General features: G+C 31.9%; 1 protein-coding gene, 1 long non-coding RNA gene and 1 pseudogene across 2 annotated transcripts in view; 1 reads left to right on the plus strand and 2 right to left on the minus strand.

The window, feature by feature from the left end:
* LOC132044682 (uncharacterized) overlaps positions 1 to 9,246 on the plus strand; it is a 33,387-nt gene extending 24,141 nt beyond the window's left edge. The window contains exon 2 of the long non-coding RNA XR_009412241.1: positions 9,042 to 9,246. This is a non-coding gene — a long non-coding RNA (uncharacterized LOC132044682). The remainder of the gene's footprint in view (positions 1 to 9,041) is intronic.
* LOC132044674 (uncharacterized) lies at positions 6,175 to 10,551 on the minus strand (annotated as a pseudogene).
* Positions 10,552 to 21,512: 10,961 nt separating this feature from the next.
* Positions 21,513 to 23,805, minus strand: LOC132044689 (phospholipase A1-IIgamma-like). Its single transcript, XM_059435200.1, has 2 exons — positions 23,155 to 23,805; positions 21,513 to 22,335 (listed from the first exon to the last, which is right to left on the minus strand). The coding sequence occupies exons 1-2, from the start codon at positions 23,740 to 23,742 to the stop codon at positions 21,715 to 21,717; spliced, it is 1,209 nt and encodes a 402-aa protein (XP_059291183.1). The 5' UTR covers positions 23,743 to 23,805; the 3' UTR covers positions 21,513 to 21,714.
* Positions 23,806 to 25,116: the final 1,311 nt, after the last annotated feature.

Raw genomic sequence — 25,116 nt, forward strand, 5'->3', positions numbered from 1 at the left:
TCACTTTTTCATATACCATTATAAAAAATAACGTTGTTAGAAAAACGAGACAGCCATGTGGCGAAATTGATCAGAAAATAGTGACTAATGATTTTGTTTGTTAATGATAAAAGCGACCATAATTGGTTTGCTTTTAACTAAAAAAAAAAAAAAAAAAGTCAAACCAAAACTAAATCAAATCCACATTACATGAATACAATTTTTAAAAAAATTATAATGTAATATATAAGTATTTTCAAAAATCTTTCATAGTTTATTTTAATTTTAAATATACAATTTTGTATGCTCCAAACAATTCTGTTATAGAATTATATATAGTCCATAATTGTCTACTAACGCAAATAAAAGCCAAAATATCAATCTATGTTCATTTTCATTATCTCTTTATTAAGAGTACTTTTTTATGGGTTATCATTATTTCTATGGTTGGTGACACTATATTTTAGCATAATACATAAATTATTTCACATTTTTAGCATATAATACATGAATCATTTCATTTACATTTATTTTATTTGGAAGTGTCATATCATTGTTGTATCTTACTAAGGACAGAAGAAATGTTTTGGAGGCTTTTATACTTACGTATTTTCTGTTGTTGTGAAGATAATATGAAAAAAAAAGAAGTTTTTTTTTTTTATGACGAGGAGCGCGTGGGTAGCTATCGTTTGGTTATGTCACACACAGAATGCTAATCGTCGGCTCGTACGATAGTATAAAATATCGAGGAGAAAAAAAAATGAAAAAAAGGAAAAATATGAGACGAAAAAAAGGAAAAATATGAGACCGAAAGAACCAAACTTTTGTTGGTTTGTTTTCATAGTTTTCGTTTGAAAAATCGCATGGTTAGTTTGGTTTGATAAATACAAAATCAGAACCAAATCACCTATATGTAATAAGAGAGAAATACTCTTTGTATATGTGTAATGAGAATTCTATAAAAAACAAAAAAAAAATTTACTGGTAATAAGTTGTAGGACCACTTCCGCATATTATAGCCATTAATATGAAAGGAAATTATTATTCATTTAATTTATTTTCGTTTCCACTGATCTGTTCAATTTCATTTCTTTTCCTTTTTAACTCTGGTTTCCCTTGTTCTTTTCTCTTTTTCCCGAATATCACTTTTCCCTTACCTGTCAAAGACTTTGTGCTTTTATTCTTCGTTTGGAAAAAGGAAAAAATCTTTTCATATGATATAGTAGCACATAATTGTCATCAAATAGGCTTTGAAAAGGAAACAAGTCGATGTTTCACGAATTTCAGTATATTTCTTTTTGAAGTTCAAAACTACCCTCTTTCCTCAACTGGTCTACTCCATTGTCATAACATAATACTAGTAAGTTTTTTTTTTTTTTTCCGTGGGACGTAGGGTGTGCGTGAGGGGGGGGGGGGGGGGGGGGGTACGTAGATAACGTGGAAATGAATGAATGAGAACAGTATATAGTTCTGCAATGCAATGGTTTTTCTTTTTGTTTTGTTCGATAGCATGCACCTCTGTATATATGACTGATTGAAAAGAAATTAAAGTGATTTGGCTATGTATGATTCTGCAGAAATTATTTCCTCTCTACGTACGTCATTCTTAGCATTAGCAGTGAGACTTTGACTGACTATCTTATTTTGCATGAAACTATAAATTATGTGATACATTTTACATTTTAATTTTTCATAAAGAATAATGTTTTTATAGTTAAAATAATTTAAATTTTGCGTTTTACCTTACGAGATGATTTAATGTCATACAAGTATCTATAATTTATTTAGGATACTTAAATTTTAAAAGTTACTTTTTTCTTTTTTAACACTTCATGTTTTAGTAGAGATAAATTGGGATGGAGAAAGTAGTAATCTGACCGCAAGACTTTCAGTTTCAAAAGAAAAAATGTCCAATATGGAGTTATGGTGCTTGAACTGAGATTCAGATGAGACAAGTGACTGATATCCCATTCTCTGGGAGAGTACAAAGGAATATAAGAGAAAATTATTGGTTAAAAATGTAGTCTATCTGAATGCTCTGCAATATTGCCTTTCACCTTATCCCTCGAGATACTAGGACTAGATTGTGGCACATGCTTATTTGGTGCATATTTTATTTTAATTGTGAACAGAAACCCTCAATCAAAGAATGTCATTAGCCCATAATGCAAGTACTACATATCCGAGGTTTCATATCTAGTAGATTCTGTTAGCAATTCTTATGAATTCTAGGCTTTCAAGTCAAACAATAATTAATAAGTCAAAAGCAGGAACCAGGCTTCAATAGACTTCTTCACTCATACATTTGTCTCTTATCTGAATCCAATATTCGATGTCTGAAAAAAGCACACCTAAAAGTCCTTCAGTCACCAAGAAAAAGCAACCAATGAACGTAGTTGATGTCCTTTTGGTTACCTACCCCTGTTGGATGCTTCAACCTCAGCTTTAAAATGGTTCAAGTTCCTTAGTAATCTTTTCTTAAAGGATTTAATTACATATTTATATGATAAAAAATTATTACATTATCAACATGCAGTAGCTTATCTATCTTATCTTTCATGTTAGCAGTCAATCTTTTTGAAGATTATATGTGGTTATCTTTTAAATGATATATTTCCTCTGTTTTGATACAAATATCTTAGGTTTTCTACTCTGTTTAAAAAAAAGAATGTCTTCATATTTGAGAACTCTAAATCAAAAATTATACACAATATGCCTGCAAAAAATCCAAGACTTAAAGTGCATTTTTGTAAATTAAACACATCTTTTAATTTAAGACCCAAAATTCAAAAATCTCTTTTATTTTTAAAATTTGGTTTCTTGTATTAAAGTACTGAAATTTAAACTGATGGAGTATATGATAACGATATCATCAATATACGGAGATTTTGTCCATATCGTTGATCTGGTAGATTTTGTCCACCGCAAAGTCAAAATCGTTGACAACCAACACAAAAGATTGCAAATTTTATTTCATTTTTCACTGTATGATAATGAGATTAAAAAAATATATTCGTGCTTCGATGCTTGGCTTCTTGCCACCACATCACAGAAGCTACATTTTGTAGTAAAATTCTAATTATCTGCCTCTTGTTCGTCCTTTTTCTTTTAATTACAAACTTTGAAGATTAAACAACGATTATGAGCTTGTGAATTGAATTGTTGGAAAAAAAAAGCTTCATGTAGATATGAATATATAACAATCAAAAAAGAAATTGAAATTATAAAGATGAAAATTGTTTACAAAGAAAGTTTTAAAGTCAGGTCCCTTCTCCTTATTTAACATGGGCCTTTTAACATCATAGAGCCCGTTTAAAACTTGAAACATAAGTTAATTTCGAACTTTTTTTTGGTGTTTGGTGCAAGTCCACTTTATAAAAAATTCGTTTTTTAAAATAGCTCAAAAAAATAAGTTAGTACAGCCCAACTTATTTTTTTGGCTTACAAGTTTTACTTATAAGTTGCTTTTTTAAGCTAAGCCAAGCGGTCCATAGTTATGTCACATTAAATTCATCAATTTTTTTGCATTGATTGGTTTTCAAAGGCGGTCTTTAATTTTTGTCCTACAAAATGCTGATCTTTTCTCTTAAAAGGTGGCCGAATATACCCGAGGTTTTTGGGTTCGAACTCCTATAGGTCAAAAAATAAAAAAAAAAAAAATCGCAAGGTAAGGCTTTGCAAAGTACCCATTATGCAAGAGAGTTTGCCTTATGTGGCGGATGTTGCGCTAGGGGTATAACTAAAAGTACGCCTTATAAGGCAAAATACCGTCGTATCAAATCTTTTAGTTATCTTGCCAAGGCAAAGTCTCCTTTTCACGAACGCTCGCATTACAAATTTTTTATTTATTTTATATTGGCGGGTTCAGCCCAGAAGCTCGAACCCAAAAGCGAAAAGAAAAAAAATTAAAGACCACCAAGACGGACAAAAACTAAAGATCACCCCCAAAGAAGAACAATCGTGCAAATCGCCAGAAATTCATTGGACTGCTCCAAAAAGTCTTTGGTCTATGAACTCGCAACAATGATCACATATTGACTACAGTTTTACTCTCTCCATATCGTTGAGCTTCACATGAAATTTGAAGTAATCATTGATTACCAGGTTTAAGCGTGGCTAATTACCGAGTGATGTAGTAAACATATGGAGTTGACACATTTCTGCTTAAAATCAACCAGAAGTTTCTCGAGCAAAAAGTACTTTTACATGTGTAATATGTTCATAGTTCACCTTATAATTCAGGATTAATACATGAATTTCTCCCTGAAGCTTACTCGGTATTTTTTGTTAAGCGCATATGGAGCTGAAAATTTGGTAGAGGAAGTTTTTGCAACTACACCAGAATTTCAGCTTAGAAGCAACATATATAACAGTATAAAACCATCGAGATGCAGTCTACTGTACAAATAATTGCTTAATAGTACTCCATTGTCTTGCAACACTTGTGATCTACTTTAAATTCAATACTAGATTAAGACTTAAGAGAGATACATACGCATCCGCACTCTCAGTAGGAATTAATAAAGATAACCTCGCAGGGCTTAACCCAAGAAAATAAAAACTGAAATTGTAATGGCACTACTTAGTTAAGATGTGAAATCTACTACTATTACTCTATCAATCCCATGCAAGTACAGATAATTAATGTGGATATCTACATCCTTTATCTTTTCTGGCGTACCTTTGTTCGTGAAATTCAAAATGATTAACGAAATTAAAGCTCATATTAACTAGCAAAAGAATTGATATCTAGAAGGCAAATAAAGAATTCGGGTCTTTCAAATGTCTACTACCAGTGTTGCAATTCAGCTGGTCAGCACAGCACTTCAAATTAATACTAATTGTTGCACGTTATGACTCGAAATAGAGATACGGAAGCTGAATTTTACAAACTGATACAATCTAATAAAGAATCCAAGCATGCCGAATGGCAAGGAAAGGATAAAAATTAACTTAGCACAAAGTCCATGCAAGCTTATTCAAAGGCTCAGGAGATTACATGACCGATATGGGAAGTGTAACAGAGGCAGTAGACTATGGTTCATACTGGATCATAATATGGGATGAGCAACCAGAGTAAACCAAGTCAAGAAGGCAGTAACACAGCAGTACAAAGCAGTGACAGACCCAAGATTTAGAAATGGTATGTTCTGGGAATATACATTCAACAATCTGTACTTGTTTTTTAACATATATATCATACGGTTGAGTTGGAAGCTGAGATTGCAGAGAAAAGACAAGTGGTATTCAACCGTCCATACTTGATTTTCACATATCTAAGGTTCGAGTCGGAAGCGAGATTTCAGAGAAAAGTGGTATTCAAATTTGTCCATACTTGTTTTTCATATATATATATATATATATATATATATATATATCTGAGTCGAGGAGCCGAGGTTGTAGAGAAGGATAAGTGGCATTCAACTCTGGCTACACATGTTTCATATATCATAAGGTTCAAGCAGGAAGCCGACGTTGTAGAGACGACATATAACGATTTATGGCAATAATCGATAATGCTTTCTGTTGGGATAACAAATGAAACTTACAAACGTTGATGGCAGTGTACGAAATATTTGCTTTGTAGTTCATCGAAGTGGTTGATATATAGAAGCGGTGGCTAGAGCAATAAAAAAGCATAAGAATAGGTTTAACTGGTTATGGTCCTCTCTATGTGAGAGGTCAGGGCAAACTCCACAAAACTTGCACTGCCTAAGGTGAGATTTTACTTTCCGAACTCTCAAGTCTTACCTCACATTGCTTACTCTAACCAAGACAGATGTTAACACACATAATTTGATCAAACACTATCTAATTTGCTGGTATACTATCCAGGAACACATCAACTAGGCTCATCCAAGGTATAAAAAAAGCTGGTGATATATCACTATTTTAAGCCAAGAGCAAAGAAAAATGTATAGAACCGCTAAGTGAAGAGTGAAATCATAGAAATAGCAGAGCTTAAGAGGTGGAAGAAAAGCAACCTCAGTGACCCAAAGATCGTGCTTTCACTCAACGGATCAAACACTGAAAATAAGTAAAACCACTTATTTTCTCGTAAATATTTTTCATGGAAAGCATTTTTCTTCATACCAAACACCACTGCTACCTAACACTGTAAGATAGTTCATTTAATTAGTATCAATAAACTTGCTTCAACCAACCAAAAAGAAATGTATACCCTTCCCATGACTGTTCATGCGAAAGCCAGACGGAACTTTTGTGTATACAGAATCAGAGCTTAAAGTATTATAATATCATGATTTCATCTATAAGATGACTACTTATAAACTAGACAAGAACATAAATGAACGGCGAAGTATAAACTCCATCATTAGCCAGTATTGTAGGGATATTTCTTGTACTTGGGGAATCACTGATTAACATCATTTCATGGTACCATATGTTACTTGCGAGCTTCAGACTTCTTCTGTTCTTTGGCTGCACAGAAACAAATACAAACATGACCCCCTACAAGAGAAGAGAGGAAAAGAATCTTAGACAACCAGCGTATGTATACAAGAAAGTACCAGCTTTTTCCTCTTCGCGCGCTTTTCGCAGCTTCTGCTCTTTGTTGTCGTATGAGAGCCAAGCGTTCTGCAAAATTACGCAATGAAATAGAAGTAGCACTTCATTGTACAGCAGAAGAAACACCAGTTCAAGTCCATGATACATCATTTCAAATCTCATTCAAGCCAAGTTCTACAATGGCGGAACAGCATAAAATCAATTTAGTTTACTTTTAATGCCCAAACAGATGACAATTAATCCATTTCAATCTTCATAACTTAAATGGAGTCCTTCACATGACCATACAAGTACAAACGGCAATCTCAGATTCAAGTAACAAGACACTTAAAAATAAGAATTATGCTAAGCTTTAGTTCTGATGACAAAAACTTCAAAAACATCAACCCGACACCTCAGACAAGCTACTAAGTAAGAGAGAATGACCAGACAATTTTAAGCAAAACAAATGAAGTACAGTGCTAGGTGTTGCTATGTGATCTTACCTAAATCTTTCCTAGCTTGCTCTGTTTTTCCTTGTTCTTGCAGCCTCATGTACCTCTCATGAGCTTGATGTTTCTCTATCTCTTCCCTGTGAACAAGAACCATGTAAATTAACAATGACACAGAAGTTAAAAGAATCAGAAGCCAACTGGATCATATGTCACACAGAATATGCTACTGCTTTGCATGAATCTTTAACAGATCTAACACACAAGACTTAAGGTGTCAATGATATTTGCACAGCATGACCTTCCTAGATGCCTACAAACTGTATTCTTCCTGGACTTTCTCTTTGATGAAGGTTGATTTACATGTAAGAGGACCAAATCCTTTCATCTTGAATAAATAAATCCCAACATCCTGCCAACCATATCTCCTAATCCCTTTTCCTCGCACCCCTCTCTTTTTTAATTGGAGGAGTAGGGCAGTAAAAACTTTTTCAATGAACAAGAAATCCCCAAATGTTAGTGCCGCACTGCATGAAACTCAGTAGAGGCAGGAAGTAAAAAACATAAAACAGGAACGTGTTAACATATAGTAAATGTTGAAATACAAGAACAGAAAATGAAGGTGGATTCATGCCAAGCATAAAGCAGGCACACAGTAAGGCTTCTTTATCTGCGACTTCATAGGGATCATATCATAAAGGAAACAAACAGAAGCTTCAACTAACCTTTCACGCCTTGAAAGCTCAGTTGTTTTCTCAATCTGCAGAAGAAATAGCCCTCATTCTTATTAGCATTCAAAAAGTAATATAAATTGAATAAAGGCAAGTCCACTGTGCCCATCTTACATCAAGATTTTTCACATTCTTTGGCTTGACCAAATTGGGGTTCTCAATCTCAATGATACCCTGAGTACCTTTCCGCTTCTGAACAATGAAAAGAAAAGAGCCATCTGAAAATACATTTCAAAGCCACAGAAAGCACAAAGGATGCAAGTTTCCAAATTAAATCAATTTTGACATTAGGAGTGAGGATTAATTAGCGGACCCCAACTAACTTGGGATTGAAGTGTAGTGGTTGTTTGGAATTATTTTTTTGGATAAGTAGTTGTTGCAAATCAGTTTACTCTTTTTCTAAGCAATGAATCATAGACAACTGACCTCTCCATCAGAATCTTCTTCAGATTCTTCTTCAGACTCCTCAGATCTCTCATCTTCTTCAATTTCAGCCTCTTCCTGAAGATCCCAAATCGATTACATAGAACGCGGGCATAGAAGTTAAGCATGAAGACAATGGTTATAAAAGTCACTGAGGATGTTTTAATTACTGGTAAGGCAACAAAAACGGAACATTGTTTACAAGATAATGATCACCCATTTGCGCACATCACAAAAAAGTGGCTAAACAAAACCATTATATTGCATCATGAGAATACATTAATACACCACAAAATGTATCATCTGATTGCCAGAGGATTCTTCTCTTTGCGTAATAAAAAGTTGATAGCAATAGCTAACACTTCACATGGTTATGTTTTCATAAAGAGGTTAAGTTTTGAGGTTTCATGCAACTATATCACCAATGCAATTCATATTGACCCCCAGAATAATTGTGTGAAGCTGACACAACAGTGCTAAAACCCTCCTCGTTAAACAGTATACATAGGCTAACTTCTTCTTCTTCTTTTTTTTTTTTTTTTTTTTTTTTTTTTTTGACAATGGTAACTCACATGGGCTAACTTCTAAAAATAAGAAAGAGAAGATAAATATATCAGAAGCCAAGAAAAAACTAAAGCCGAATATATTCACCTGCTTAAACGTGCGAGGACGTCGAGCGGAAGTACCAGCTTCTGCAAAATCAGAGCAAATACGAAGACAGACTTAGCCCTGTCCAGTTAGTTTCATACTTATCAACCGTATCATGGTGGCGCTCAAAAACATCAACTATTTGAATTAATAACAGTGGCACCACCAGCCACCAGGTAGGTCTATTTATAAACAGTGCCTTATTTAAAATACAGGAGGGTGCTTGAGCAGAAGTTGCAGCAAATCTTAGACAGATTCAAGATAAACCAGCCTGATCCCACAACCTTGCATTAGCATACAGTTAATAATACATGGAAGAGCTCTTCTTACACCAGTACATGTATGGAAAGGCTGAGAAATTGCATCAGCAAGGGGGGGAAGGGGAGGGGGGGAGCACCACCACTAAGAGGACCAAAAGAGGAGTATAGGGAAGCAAATACAAATATTAAAGTCAACTGTTGTCGTAGGATGAAAAAGAGAAGACATTGATATGTTTGTGTTGTAAGCCTACACTACTCTAATTTTGTGTTCTAGGTAATGCCGAAAAATCCATTCTCCATAACTGGGGTGTGTATAAGCACTTCAATTTGATATCTCAAGATACTGTAGCTATATTGCACCAGACATAAAGAAAAAACCAAGTTTCAAACTATTAAAAGATTTTACACAGTGAAAAAATTAACTATTTTAAGCTTTTCTCAAGAACTTGTTTTCTCCTTCCAAGTTTCTGCTCTATATATCGAAATCTGCAAACTAATAAGACCAACACAAAATAAAACTCTTCATGACATACACACACAATAAGCACTGCCAGAATGAACATACAAGAGAGGTAGAGGTGGGTCGAAGAAGTATTGGGGAGAGGTGATTAGACATGACATGGCGTAGTTGTAGCTTACCGAGGGATAGGAGGCTGTGGAGGACACAGATTAGGGTAGAAGTCTAGTAGGTCTTAGAGAGTTGTCTCGGTTGTCCTTCCATGCTAGTAGTCGTAGTCTTTCTCTTCTAGCTCCCTGTCCTTTGATTTGTTTCTCCTACTTTGATTCTCTTATTACTCAGTTTTAGTTACTGTTCTTTTTTTTTTTTTTCTTCTTTAGAATGCTTTGTTTGGCTTTTATAATTCTTTGCCTATTTCCAATTTGGAAACAGCGAGGTAAGGTCTGCGTACGCTCTACCCTCCCCAGACCCCATTTGTGGGATTACACCAGGTATGTAATTGTTGTTGAACATACAATATTTCTGCTGGGAAAAAAAAAATAGAGCTACCTTCTGGCATCGTTATTAATTAAAAATCGATGTTCTAAGTAGCAAGGAATTTCAAACATCTTTCAGCACAATGAACATTATATATATTCGAATTACTAATAGTAAAAGCAGTGCGAAAATCGAGCTGGATTGAAGCATAAGAAATTTTTAAAATAAATCAATAGCCGCAACCAGATAACCTTCAATCCAAATAGCGAATGAAAGCGATTGGAATTCCAATAAAGTTATAGATCTAAAAACATGTGTAATGATAAGTGAGGACATACGCATCTCCTCGGGAGTAGAGAACTGGCGGCGACCAGTAGGCTTTCCTTTGAACTTTCCTCTTCCCATTGCTCTAACAACAAGGAAGCCGAATTGAATTCAAGGCTGGACTTCCTTCTCTACGCAACCTAACTAGTACTTTTTAAAACAAATAATAAAAACCCTAGCACTTGTGGTTGTGGGTGGGGGGAATATTATGGTGCGGATGCTCGTATATTACAATCTCAGTGGGTATCGAACATTAAAAGCCTTCTTTTACCATTTATTATGGGTACCACCACAGGAAAAAATATGCACATATTCCTGATGGGTTGTTTGCACTTTTGACCTATTTTGTGTGCTGATATTTAATTTTCAAATTACCCATCATATTATCCACAAGTCATGTTAATATCTTAAAAAAATTACACCCTGCTAGGCAAAAATCCCACCTTACAAAATTTATGTCCTCGCTAGGCATAAATTCGATTTTGAAGGATAAAAATTAAAGACCTGGCAATTTCAAGGGCAAATATTAAAGACCAATCCATCTGAAGATCAAACCATGCAATTATTGGGCAATTTGCATCGATTCTCCTTCATATGGACTGGTCTTTAATTTTTGCCTCTCAATTCGCTGGTTTTTAATTTTTTCCTTTCGCTTAAAAAAATGGCCGAAAATATCCTAAGGTTTTGGGTTCGAAACCCAGCAGAGTCAAAAATAATAATAATTTCGCAAGACATAGATTTCTATGAACCTATGCCTATTCGGGCGAAATTACATAGAACCTATGCTTCGAGAAAGAGATTTGCCTTAGCGCATTGCAAAGTCTGGGAGATGACAAACTTTTAGTTATGCCTTAAAGCAAAAGGGGAAAAAGGTCAAATATCTTCTCACTTTAGTTTATTGGCTAACTTTGTTCTGTTAATAAGTAGTCAAATATACCCCTTCTATTATAAGTTGGGGCCAAATATACCCCTACCGTTAGTAAAGTTTCAAAAATACCCCTTATTTCTAACATATTCCTACATAAGCAAGTTTAATCATTGGAATTAGGTGACATGGATGTCACATGGCATGTAACTTAATCTATGTGGTGCCTACGCGGCAATTTTAAAAAAAAACAATCTAGAAAATTGATTTTTTTTTTTTTAAATCAAAAAATAGAATGGCTTTTATTAAAAATTTGAAACTTTTTTGGTTAACTAAAACTATTTTTTAAAATATATTTGACCCTTTATTTTTAGTTAAAAAACCTGGAACAATGTTTTTTTTTTTTAAATGGGGATTTGAACCTAGTATTTTTTTTTGTTTAAAAGTGTCCAATTTTTTTTAAATCTGGATTAGAATTTTTAAAAATTAAAGACCATCCCATTTTAAAAAGGACAATCCGCGCAAAACATGGCAATTTTTTTTTAATAAAAAAAAAACCAATTTTCCATATATATTTTTAAGAAGCGGTTTTTATAAAATAAAAAAATCAAATTTTTAATAAAATCCATTTCACAAATAACTTGTTTTTAGATAAATCAATTTTCCATTGTTTTTAAAAATTGCTACATAAGTCACATAAAATAAGTTAAATGCGTATGGTATCAACGTATTTGAAATATAGTGAAATTCCAATGAAATATGTTAATGTGGAAATATGTTAAAAAAGGCTATATTTATGACAATAAAATCTTTTTCAAATATATATGGTAATTTGGATTAATGGTTATTTATCTCACTTGAAACGGGAGGTGATATTTGACTACTTCTAACATCTCTATCAAAATCGGTCAAATAAAACTAAAGTAAAGGGGTATATTTGACCCTTTTCCCTATATATAAAATAGCCTTAGCTTGCGATTTTCTCTTTTTTTAAATGACTGAATCAAATTGAACCTATGAATCTCGAAATACGACCACCTTCCATAACAAGTCCCATATTTCTCGACAAATTACTCCACAAACTTTTAAATACTTCCAAAAGAAGGAAAAATATACACGCAAAGACATGGCAATTATTTCATTATGGTTGGTTTAAGATGGGTATAAAATTTAGTATGCGCTTTTAGAATTTTGGAATACAATGAAAGTTCACGCAGTTAAATTTGTTCGGGCCATTTGCATCTTTAATATAACGAAATCTACTAAAACAATAACAAATATATATCTTATTTTTATTTATTTTATACTTTAATTAATTTAACCTCATATTGAAAAATATACGTGTATCAAAAACACCACAACTAAAATATACAAAATAAAAAAAGCAACCCTTATATCCACATTTTTCTCTCTCCACCCTCCCTTCTCCCGAGAAAGTAAACCTCTCTCTTCCATGAAAAAATATTCAACATAGTTCTTGAAAGTCCACATTAGTTCTCCCTCCTAAATCAAAATTTGCTCTCTCTTCCGTTTTTCCAACGAATTTCATACTAAAAAATAAAACAAAAACAGACACATTTCCCTTTGATATCAAACAATCACCTTTCGAAATGAACTCGAAATTCCAAACTTCTAGAAGCTTCGCACTAATAACCCAACTGATACAAACAAAGTGTGACAAAAAAAAAAGTGTAACCGTGTGTTTTAATTTTGTGTGACTCCATCTAAAGAATTTTTTTGTAATGGTATGGAAAATGGAGTACATAGAAAATTTAAAAAGGCCCCCCGCAATGAATACGATGGGATTCAAAAAGTTTTATTATTTTGTTTCAAAGGAGCAATTTTTGGAGTGTTTTTGTTAATTTTTAGTGCATCTATGTTTTTTTATGTATTCAATTTTTAGTGTATTATCAAATACCTTCACTAAAAAAAATTTTATGCAACAAGTTGAATACGTATTTTTTTGTATTTATGTTGTTTGAATACCAGTGTGTGATTTTTAAATGGGATAAATGAATACAATGTAAAAGTGGATTTTATAGATGAATACAACCGAGAGAGAATACATTTGACATGAATATAACTCGATAAATACATATGACTTGAATACGGTGAAAAGAATTTTTGAAATTTTTTTTTTATTCGCCGTATTCATGAATATGAAATGTAATTTTTGATGAATAAAGCTACATTTTTTTGAATAAAAAATAAAGTAGTTATTATTCATAAATAAATATTAAACTCGTAGCTATGGCAAATTTTAAACCCCCAAAGTGTAGTCATTTATGTAAAATTCCCTAATTTGTTCCCACAAATTCTTGTTCTTTAATTTTTGGCCTTCGCTTAATATTTCGAATTTTTGGGTTCGAACTTCGGTTCAGTAAAAAAAAAAAAAATCACAAGGCAGACGCTTGTAGAAAAATTGGACTTATTCGGGCAAAGTTAGGCCTATTTAGGCAGAGGTTTGCCTTAACGCAAACTTTTACCCAAAATTAGGACTTAAGACAAACTTCTGCCTTAAGGGCTAACTTTTCGGGCAAAGTTCTTGTACCGAATAGGTTTAATTTCGTTACCTGGCTTCAATTTTTATTTTTTTTTTAATAATTTGACGGGAGTTTTAATTCGAATCCGAAATCCATAGGTTTTAGGCGACGAACAAAAATTAAAGATTTCGAATTTGAGGGTCAAAAATTAAAGATTAGTGCCTTTGAAGGCATTCAAGGCATTCTGCACAAAAATATGAATTTGTTCCACCGATCCATTAAAGTTTTTTTATAAAGAGATACATAAAAGATCTTATAAAATAACAACAGCGAAAAAAAAAAAGAAAAAAAAGAAGAGCAGGGGATATTTTTCTTTTGGTAAGAGCGGTTAAGCTAAGAAGGGAATCTGTGAAATTTTTCTTTGTCAAAATCTAACCACATTCGAATAAAAGCAAAAGTGCAAATATCCCTCAATTTTGCGATTTAGAACAGATATACTTCTCGTTATAAAAGTAGTGTATATATACTGCAGCCGTTACAAAAAGGTGTAAATATATTCCTGCTGTTATAAAATGGTGCAAATATACCCTTTTCGCTGATGGGAATTTTTAATTAAAAAAAATGGCCGTGACTTTAAAAAAAAGTCTACCCATTTTTTTTTTTTTGAGTGGACATACTTTTCTAAAGCCACATAGTAATTTTTTTTTCTAGTGGATCGGGTCTGATTCGTTTAAAAAAATGGGTAGACTTATTTTTTTAAAGTTACAGAGATATTTTTTTAAATGAACCAGACCCTAGACACCAGAAAAAAATTACCATGTGACTTTAGAAAAATATGTCTACTAAAAAAATAGGTAGACTTTTTTTTAAAGTCACGTGACATTTTTTTAATTAAAAAATAACCTAAATGATTTCTAAAAAAATCCCGTCAGCGAAAAGGGTATATATGCACCATTTTGTAACAACAGGGGTATATATGCACCATTTTGTAACGGCAGGAGTATGCATTCACCACTTTTATAACGAGGGGTATATCTGCTCTAAATAGCAAAGTTTAGGGGTATATTTGCACCTTTGCCCTTCGAATGCAACATTAGAGTGAGGTCTTTGTAAAAGTTGATTTCATTTACCACCAAAGATTATGATGGAATGATAAGTATATCTTCGATATCTCAAATACGAGTTTTGAGTATAAAAACATCTTTAATAGAGAGCACTTTATTCATTAAAAATTAGCATGAAATCAGATACTATAACTTTTAGCTACTTAAAATTAAGAACCACTACACATTTGATGATTGACATGAAAACTTAATTTAGCAACTAAACTTAAATTGTATTTATTTAACGTAACAACTTTAAAAATAAAAAGAATAAATCTCCTTAGCAAATGACTGTGGCAAAAAAGTGTGATAGCTCTGGGAGTTCTCAACACTGATTAAGGGGAAAAAAAACACTAAAAATGATTATATATATATATCTAATTTGATGACAATTTATTAGACTTAATTATACTTTTTTAATATTTTATTTTCCTTTTTTTATTTTTTCTCATTTTTCCACAATTTCTCTCTTTCTCTCTTAATGAACGTATCCTCCACCACCACTAATGAACCTTCCTCAGTGGTTACAATTTGTTAAAACATCTTGGTCGACAAATCAAATTGCAAAAATGCATTTTCATTGCATTCCTTCATTTTCCATTGTAGAATGGAGTCTTCCTCATATTCCAATCTTATCAGTTTTCTAAGTTTACCATTCCCAAAACTTCCTTTTAGTAACATATACCTTAAATTGATTGCAATTTTCGGAAATACGTTTGTGATAATCCAACCAAATCCACCTTCTTCTCGTCGCTGTATTACCTCACATGCCTCACAAATTTTATGGCCTCCGCCCAGAGCACATTAAAATGATAAAAATCTAATTTTTTTCTCCAATACAACTTTATATCCGACAAGATTTTTCTTATTTTGTCTCCCTTTACACACACGTTAAAAAAAAATGGGAAAGAAAAGATAAAAAAGTAAGTAGATATCTTGATTTGGCCTTAAATTTATTATGTAGGTTAGATTTTTCATGTAAATGATTTTTTTTGAAGAATATCAAATATCAATTTATGAAATGAAAAATTGAAGTTAGAAAGGAAATAAAAACAAATAAATTAAAAATGGAATAAGAATATCTCGGGTCATTTTGTTTGAGGCATATTGTGGTATAGTTTCTTTTATCATGTGTTTTTAAAAATAACTATGAGTTTCGAACTGGCTTCAAATTCGGAATTCAAATGGACCGGTGTGTGTGGCCCTAGAGGGGGTGAGGGGGTTGAAAAGAAAAAGTTATATGGGTTTTTTCTTGTAGTCGAAATGTATATATGATTTAGGAATTTTAATAATTGATGTAGGAATTAATTAATGTGAAAATAATTTAAAAGAATATCTTTTATACTTTGTTAGGCTGATTTAAAATGGTTATCTTGAATTGTATGAGTAATTATACTAAATTTACATTAGATTTTTAGTTATTCAGGAGAAAGAAGAAGAAAGAGAAAAGGGAAAGAATGAAGAAGAAAGAGAAAAATTAAATAAATAAAATTAAACAAAAAAATTATATTGACTTCAACCAATCATAGTGCTTAGTATAACCCCATTATTATCGTTACTAAATTTAAGGGGGTATTTAATGATAATCCGAATCATTATATTTTTAAATAAATACAACATATGTATAATAGAAACTAAAGTTATAAATTTGTTGTTCAAGTATATCATGTGTTAGAAGGTATTGTACTAATATTTCTAAAATTAATTAACTACTAACACACATTTCAAAATTTGCATGCTCACTAAATTTTTATTTTTGGATACCCCAAGATCTTTATTACAAAAATAAAAAGAATAAGAAATAATGTTAGAAAATTCATATATAAAGTGATGTTCTCACGATCCCGATTAGCGTGTGGAAATACGATCTTGAACAATCTTCATCTTATGAGTCGATATTTTCAGTTGACTTGAGCTCAACCTCCATTTTTTTATCAAGGTTTCATGTGTTAATTCCTATCTTTCTTTTCTACAGATGGATTTTACCGCTTGAAAATTGTTAAGAGATTAATTAACAATTGAAATTTGGGAACATATATATACATAAGAATCTATATTACAAAATATGGGGATACATTTTTATTTACAAAACATAACAATAAAATTACAAAATATATACGAAAAGTTTCTCAAGGCTTCCCCATTCTCCTTTACACACAAATTTTGAAAATTAAAACACAACCCTTCCCTTCCCCCATTATCCTTATATATATCTCAAGGCTTTCTTCCCCACCTAAACCTCACCGCTCAAAAGTTTATGTACCGAAATCTATGAAATGCCGACACCACCACATCAAGGCCGTTTCTCATTTTGGTCTTGCAATTGCCGCCACATTCTTCTTATAAAAACGGTTTAATATGTATTTAACTATATAAAATTTGGACTAAAGTTTAGGATAAGTTTTTGGAAATTTAATACAACTATAACAACATGGTTCGGGATACAACTTTCATACAAATTAGTGAATCGTCACTTTGAAATTCGAATGAAATTAATACAATTGAAACAACATTCTATACAACTTTCATATAATACAACAACCAACCCAATCGATGTTTGGAAACATCATAATCAACCGTTAGATCTTCGTGTCTACGCAAGAATTATAATAATTTTATGAAAAAATAGGATGCCTTCTTCGGAAGGTACGTTCCAAGTAGAAAGAAACTATTTTTTCCACCTTCTAATTTGCTTGAAATTTACTTTCCTTCTAATCTTTTATCTAAGCAAATGTATACATGGAATATGGAAATTTTCCTCTTAGAATCTATGCGAATTTGATTAATTTGATCAATATTGATTCCGAATTGTTAAAGTCATCGACACATTAATCACTTAGACTAGATAAGTATTAATAAGCAAAATTTATATTAATGAGCGGAATTTAAGTCCCAAGATCGAAAGATTCAAAATTATTAATTTGTACGAATATTTAAAGTTGTATACAATGTTGTTGTAGAATATTATTAAATTTTCGAAAATCTATCATACACTTTATACAAATTTATATAGTTATATACAAATTTCATACGGTTTTTATATAGTTTTCATACACGTAAAATGTGAGAATTCTAAGTCTCAAGTGAGATATACATATTTCATACCCAAAATTTTGAGCAAAATATTTAAGCCTTGAGCGAGACATACATATTTCAGGAGAGAGATACGGGGAAAATATTGAAGGGGAAATTTTTCTAAATTTCTTGAGCGAGATATACACATTTCATACAATTTTCATACACAAACTGGGTTTTAATTTTTTTCTTGAGCCAAAATTCGGTGTTTTGTAATTAAATCTATCGCTATGTTTTGTAACCGAAAAATATTCTTATATTTTGTAGAATATACCTTATTCTTATGTATATTAGGTTATTTTCCCATTAATTAACAATTGAAATTTTCACTCCTCAATTAGAGACAACCCAAATAAGTAAGATGCGAAATAAAGTCCAATACTTAAAAGTGGGCCAGTCAACCCATCTAGTAATCAGTTTCATTTTTTTGCGCGGGTTGTCCTTCGTTTGGGGTGGTCTTTAATTTTTATCCTTCAAATTGATGGTCTTTAAGTTTTGCCCTTAACCTAATACCCCGAGGTTATGGGTTTGAATTTCAAATTTCAAAAAAAAAAAAAAAAAAAAAAAGAATTTTCAGAATGAGTAATTTTGCAAAATTCTCGTCCATGCAATTTCTTAAAAAGTGTGTTTTGAATTCAAACTCTACCTTAAGAATCCAATTTTTTTTTAAAACTTTTGATTGAGCAAGGGGTTCGAATCCGAAATTAAGATTTTTAAATGGGCGATAAAAGTTAAAGACCACCAATTTGAGGGGAAACCATTAAAGACCACCCCAGCGAAGGCCAATCCTGCAAATTGCCCAATCAGTTTTGCATCCAAAGTTAGTTGAACCAATAATTAAGAGAAATATTTTTTAATAAGTCAACTATTTATTCTTTGCAATATATTAACATCCCGCAAAAATATTGGCTCGTCGTGAGACAAAACATCATGTTAAGGAAAATCCATTAATAGTTGTTCTCATTTTACATACCTACTAATTTATTTAGTTTGCCACGAATTCTTAATGTTGATTCCTATCTTAAATATTAATAATAAAATTATGAATAACATAAAGGAAAAGGATATAATTTGGTATCTCTTTAACTCCTATATATCTGATTTTCTTATAGAAGTTGATTTGTACATATAAGAGTAGGAAATTAAAGGAAGATTCCTCCTTTCTACATCAAAATTAGCTTTACAAAACCAATATCAGTACATTTCTCATTCTTTTGTCTGTGCGTGTATAAGTCGTGTGTATACACATATACATGTGTGTATACGTAAATTCAATTATTTCTTGGGGTAAATAAAAACTGAAAGTGGAATTAAATTCTTGGCTTAGAGTTGATCAATATGTCCTCTCTTCACAGAAATATTATTCAAGAGGCATAGCAGTTAATATGTCTTTGTCTTACATGGTTTAACATATTGGATATTAATTTATTGATTGGGTCTCTTTAACCTACCGTGACAGGCCAGATGAAAGGGTAGGCAGGTAAGGCAATGGCCTAGGGACCCATCTATGTATATATATTAACCTATATATTTACTACTTTTTTTTTTTTGAAGAGATATTGGGAAGAAGTACAGCTTTCCCTTTTATTATGGGGGGTTGGGTCCGCATGTTTTTTGGGGAGAGAATGGTAACTTCTTTATTTTTATGGGGGGAATGAATACGTTGAGCATAATTGGGATAACTATTTTTGGTAATTGTATATTTATAGGATCCTTATTTATTTGGGTAAGTATTTTATTGTTTATATTTACTTATTTTCTTCTTCCTTTCATCATTCTTGTACTCTTATTATTATTGAAAATTCTCAGTTCTCATAAACATCTAACCATTCTGCTACAAAACTTAGTACTTACGAAAGATCAAGATTTATTTTTTGGTGTCTTTTTCAAATTATTAAGCATTGCAACAAGCAATCATTATATCGAAGCAGCGTAACACTATTTCGATATCATTATATCAACTTATCAAATTTTTGAACCAGGTTTTATTGTTCTAACTTTATCTTATATTTCATTGAAAATTTGTCATTGTTGATATTCTTATTCATAAGTAAATATTTTTGTTTTAGTTATTATTAGAACTTATTCAATTTAAATATATCAACTAGAAAATATGAATCCGGTTATGCAAAAAGATAGATTGAATGTATTAGCTATATTATCAATTGAAAAAGAATTGTTAGAACAAATAGATTATAAAACAATAATTAATGAGTTCGCATCTAAAAAAGCTAGAAAAGTAGACTTTAAATAAAAATATATATGACGATCTTTCCTTTATTTATTTTTAAAAAAATTAGGGCCTCTCTAATGTTTCGTTTGAGGCACCCAATCTTATTAAGACGGCCCTGAGTCCATGATACGGTATACGAGAAAAAAAATGTTGACTTGTCCTACAACTTTGGTCATTGATTATCGATGGATCAGTGGCACTGTCCATATTTTAATTTGTAACTAATTAATTACTACGTACTAAACTTCAAAGCTCAGATATAAGCCGCTTATCTCGAAGTTTTTAATTTAGTTAACAGACATATACTACTTGTTTATTAAATCCACATGGGATGTTTCAATATATTTAATTCTTCATTTCTTTACATTAAATAACTCATCGACTAAATCAATTCAAAACCCTATGATACTCGATCCTTCGTATATACTATAAGGCTGCATTTGTTTTCATTAAGAATAAGACGTCTGAATCTGAATACACACCTGAACGATTAAGATATCGTCTTTAGATCTGGATACTGAATGATTAAGACTGTTTGTTTTTCAATATATAAACATGTATAATTTATTTTTATTTTAAAATTATTACACATAAAATTTAAATAAAATAGTAATTAATATTATATCAACAAAATAATTTAAAAAATATTAATATAAAATTAAAAAAATGAGCATTTAAAATTAGATAAAAATATGAGCTCCCCACCCCACCCCTTCTTCTTTCTTCCCCATCTCTCTTATGTGATGGGTTTCACATAGACCCTTCAGAATTAGAATGGAAAAAAAAATCCATCTAAATTTGCCATAGAATAAGATAATTAATTGTAAACAATAAGAGATCCAAAAATCAGTCAAGGTTAACGATTACATTTTTTCATAAATTTCATCATAATTCTTTGGTGCCAAACAAAATATGGGTGTTTTCATGGTACTTAGCACTTTCAATGGCAACCCACATAAAGTAAACGCGGAACGCCTCTTCAGTAGAAGAACAAAAAGAAGAGATGGAAACTTTTGATTCTGACAAAAGTCATAAGAATTAATATTGTTTATCATACAAATAACAGACAATAGCAGGAGATTTGTGAAGAAATACATTTCATCTCATCCGTGGTTTGAAGAAGCATTAAATTAAAGGGCGTGTGTCTGAAGTCTGAATAACTTTAAGACTGATTTTCAGATCTGAGCGAATCAGATGTTTCCAGACCCAATAAGTGATAAAATCTTTAAAAAAAACAAATGCACTTAATGGCTGAGATCTGAATGATTCAGATTCAGGCTCCATTAAGTGCAAACAAATGAGGACTAAGATAAAGAAAAAACTTGCAATTTATCATCTTTAGATCTATTTCGTCCAACCTGAAGTATTCTTTCGTATCATGCATGTGAAATGAGTGAATTTGATTGACTTTTAAATGATATATAGCGCGGATCTGCTAAAGGGTCTCAAACTTAAGTAACTTTTTAATAGCCATTCTTAAAACATGTATACATAATTAACAAAACAAACACATTAATATTAAGCTTCATCATTTAGGTAAGGACAACTTCCTTTCCAGTTTTACAACACACTCAGTACGGAATTTTCCGAACACTCACATATACATATTGCATATGATGTGTTCACCGTAACCCTTTATTCAAACATTACAAGGAATTAAGAAAATAAATTAACATAGCCATACCTTAAACTCCAAATTAAAGCTCTGTCACAATTATGTCATAGTCCTCGCGATCTTGGAGAATCCACTTTCCATCTTCTTGTTGAACCATTCCTTTGTTCTTCACAGTCCACCAATTTGCTGGGACAAGATATTCAGCTTTCAATGCATTCGAAGATTTGTTGACAAGGGCAAGATCACGATCTACCATTAGTTTAAAATTTATTAAGAGCCCTAAACCTTGAGTGCCTGCAACTCCGTGCATGTAACACTCCAAATTATGCCAAGTGAGGATATCTCCAGGAGGATTTAAGTAGGGGGATTTTACGGTGTCAATCATTAGTTCCTTTCCAACGTCGAAATAGCCTATGGGTGGGTATTTCGGAACAACATCCAATAAGTTATGAATTCTCAAGATGTGAAGGTGTTTCAGTTTGTTGTATGTGTTAACAAAATTGAGATCCCCAACTTTAGGACTTGCAAATACAAAGGCTGTCACTGGGAACTCCTTGCCGGTGCTTGACTTGTTGATTCCATTGAAAGCTATGTCAACCGCGTTTAAGGTTGCAAGTGATGCACCGAGGCTATGGCCAGTCACAGTTATGCTTACCTCTTCGTCCTTATATTCCTCAACCAATCTTTTCACTTCTTCAATGACCTGAAAAAACATGGTAAAAATGTAACTTTATAGTTCCTCAACTCATTTTAGATAAAAGGAAATTAAACAAGGAAAATTGAAACTCAGCTTGACATAAATAATTAATAGGTTCAAGAATCAACCTTCTTTAGATAACTCTTGATTTCAAAACAGTTGTCCCTCTAGGTTCTTGACCTTTGCACCAAAATTAATTTATAATGTTCTACTATATAGGGGCGAATTTAGTAACTAAATTTGGGATACATGAACACATGGTCTCTCCGTAAAATTAGGTATTTTATGTATATAGTTTTTAAAATTGGTATAATATTACCCTCATAAAACACATACTACAATAAATTTAAATGACTTTTTGAAGGTTGAGTTATTTACTGCAAGATTTAGGATCAATTCCCCACCTCTACTATATACTAATCTATTTAAATCCTCTAAAAATTGATTAATATATTAGTGAAAGTTGGTGCATCAACAATCCAATAAAACAAAAATAAGGAGACAAACGATCAACTTTTCCGAAAGTTGGTCCATCAATAATCCAATCAAAAGTAAAATAGTAAACTATATAGTACAATCACTGAAAAAGAAATTAGATCAGTTGAACTTCTAAGTGATAGTATAAAAGAATTTTTACACCAACAACCTACCAAAAATATAGTAACTCTATATAAGTAACTGTGCGTAATAAGTGATGATATTAGTAATCCGAAAAAATAAGAAAAATAACATGCTGCTAGCGTAAAAATACAGTTTCAATGGCAAAGGACAACAATCTAACAGTGGCGTAGACATATACTATTAAGTTAGAAAATCAAAATATACCTGATCTCTAGCACTAGTTTTATTAAAATTTGATCGTGCACTTTCTGATGTATAAACATTGTAGAAGCCATGATGTACCAATGGTTGGAACAAGGGAACTAAACCCCCATTACCAAACACTTTTGGTCCTGGAATAAGTAAAAATTCAAGGTCATTAACCCACTCCAGTGACTGAATTGTTCCTCTCCAAGCAACCACAATATCCCTTCTTCCTAGTGAAACCTTACCCTCATCAGTAGCCACAGCAATGTACCCCATAAAATTTGATTCTTTACTCCATGCTTCCCTTGACAATGATTTTAGAATGAAAGCAGCAGGAACTGGCATGGAAGAGGTAGCATAGAAAAATTTAGTTACACGATACTTTGATGGGTCAAGTCCGACATTAGAAAAAAGGTTTTCCATCGAGTATCTGCTAGCTCCTGCATATTTGGATGCAGTATCCGTAATAAAGGTGTCATAAGTTACCTCAGCCTTTTCACCGTATTGAATTATATATTTACGAAGATCAAGATCCAAGGGATTCAATAGCCCATCCCAATTGTTTTTCCCACTAAGTTCCTCCCATCTCTCAGCCATGCTACCCATTCTTTTTCTTGGGACTTTTTTTTTGGGTTAATTCTTTGTTTTTTTCTTGGTATGTGAAGTACATTAAGCCCATGAACTTATAGTGGAGCAACTTCGTTGATCTCTAAGGTTTCTCATGCATGAGACACGTTTTAATTTTTTAATGTGCTGGTCATTGTACAGATCCCAATAATAATTGAAATGTCCAAACAATAGTGGTAATAATAATTATTCCCATATTGAATATCTCAACTACCACTGAACCTCTTTCCCCAATGCAAAGGTACCGTGGAAACAACTAGATGCTAGAGGTATCACATATCTATACCTGCTTTTTTTTATTTATTTTTTATTAATCAGTCATCCAATCTATTAGAGTGGATGTCTTTTTTTATTATATCACAAAAATCTTCATGCTTACTCGATCATATTTATCGTTAGCCATATGAGTAAGATTTGTAATATTTGAAATCATATTTGGAGATTTTTTCAAATAAGTATTTGTTTATTAAACCGATTTATTATTACAACTTCAAACTTGAAATACGGGTTTTAAGAGTTTTTAAATTTTTATCAAGTTTAACTCACAAAACTTTAACTGGGTCTGTTTTCATATCCAAATTACACAACTTCAACATCCAACTAAAAGTCATGTCCAAAAACTTGAAATACGGACTAATATAAATGCATACTTTTTTATAGAGTTTTTAAATTTTTATCAAGTTTATTTTTATTATCCTCGTCCGATCCCTTAAATAAAAAACTTAAATATGTTTAACTGGGTCTGTTTTCATATCAAATAGTTTCTTATTTATAAATTTACACAACTTCAACATCCAACTACTTTTTGTTACCTAACCGGTTTTACAATACTAGATTATAGACCTCATGTCCAAACGCCTAAAAATTAATGAAAAATGGGCATGAATGAGCCATTTTGGTAACGATGGCATTCATGACTGACATATTTGGCCTTTAAAATAAATAAATATTGACTATTTATTTCTCCCTCCATCTAAATGAATTTACGTTTTCTCATTTGTTTTAATACAAAAATTGAAGTACATGATGGAGCTTTATAATATTTAAAGTCGCTTTTGAATATTTTGAGTTTGTAGGGAAATATGTAAGTTCCAAAATACCTACATTATTTTTGACAATAGAATAACGAAAATCATATATAGGTGGAGTTTACCAAGAGGTACTTGCTAATAAGCCTAGTGTCACGTCCTTAGTCTTCAACTTTGACAACTGGAAAGTTGCTCAGGAAATTAAGGGAATAGTAATTAAGAAAGACAAGAGAAATTTGCTAGAAGGAAGCTTTTTATTATACACTCTTGATTGATTTTGCTAATATTTATACCTTAGCTAATGGATAAAATAATAATTGTATTT

The sequence above is a fragment of the Lycium ferocissimum genome, chromosome 2, assembly GCF_029784015.1.
Source record: "Lycium ferocissimum isolate CSIRO_LF1 chromosome 2, AGI_CSIRO_Lferr_CH_V1, whole genome shotgun sequence".
Lineage (NCBI taxonomy): Eukaryota > Viridiplantae > Streptophyta > Magnoliopsida > Solanales > Solanaceae > Lycium > Lycium ferocissimum.

Coding starts and splice junctions, on each gene's coding strand:
- LOC132044689 (XM_059435200.1), bottom strand. CDS start 23,742: ATGGGTAGCATGGCTGAGAGATGGGAGGAACTTAGTGGGAAAAACAAT. Junction 22,336..23,154: donor AAACTAGTGCTAGAGATCAG/GTATATTTTGAT, acceptor ATGTTTTTTCAG/GTCATTGAAGAAGTGAAAAG.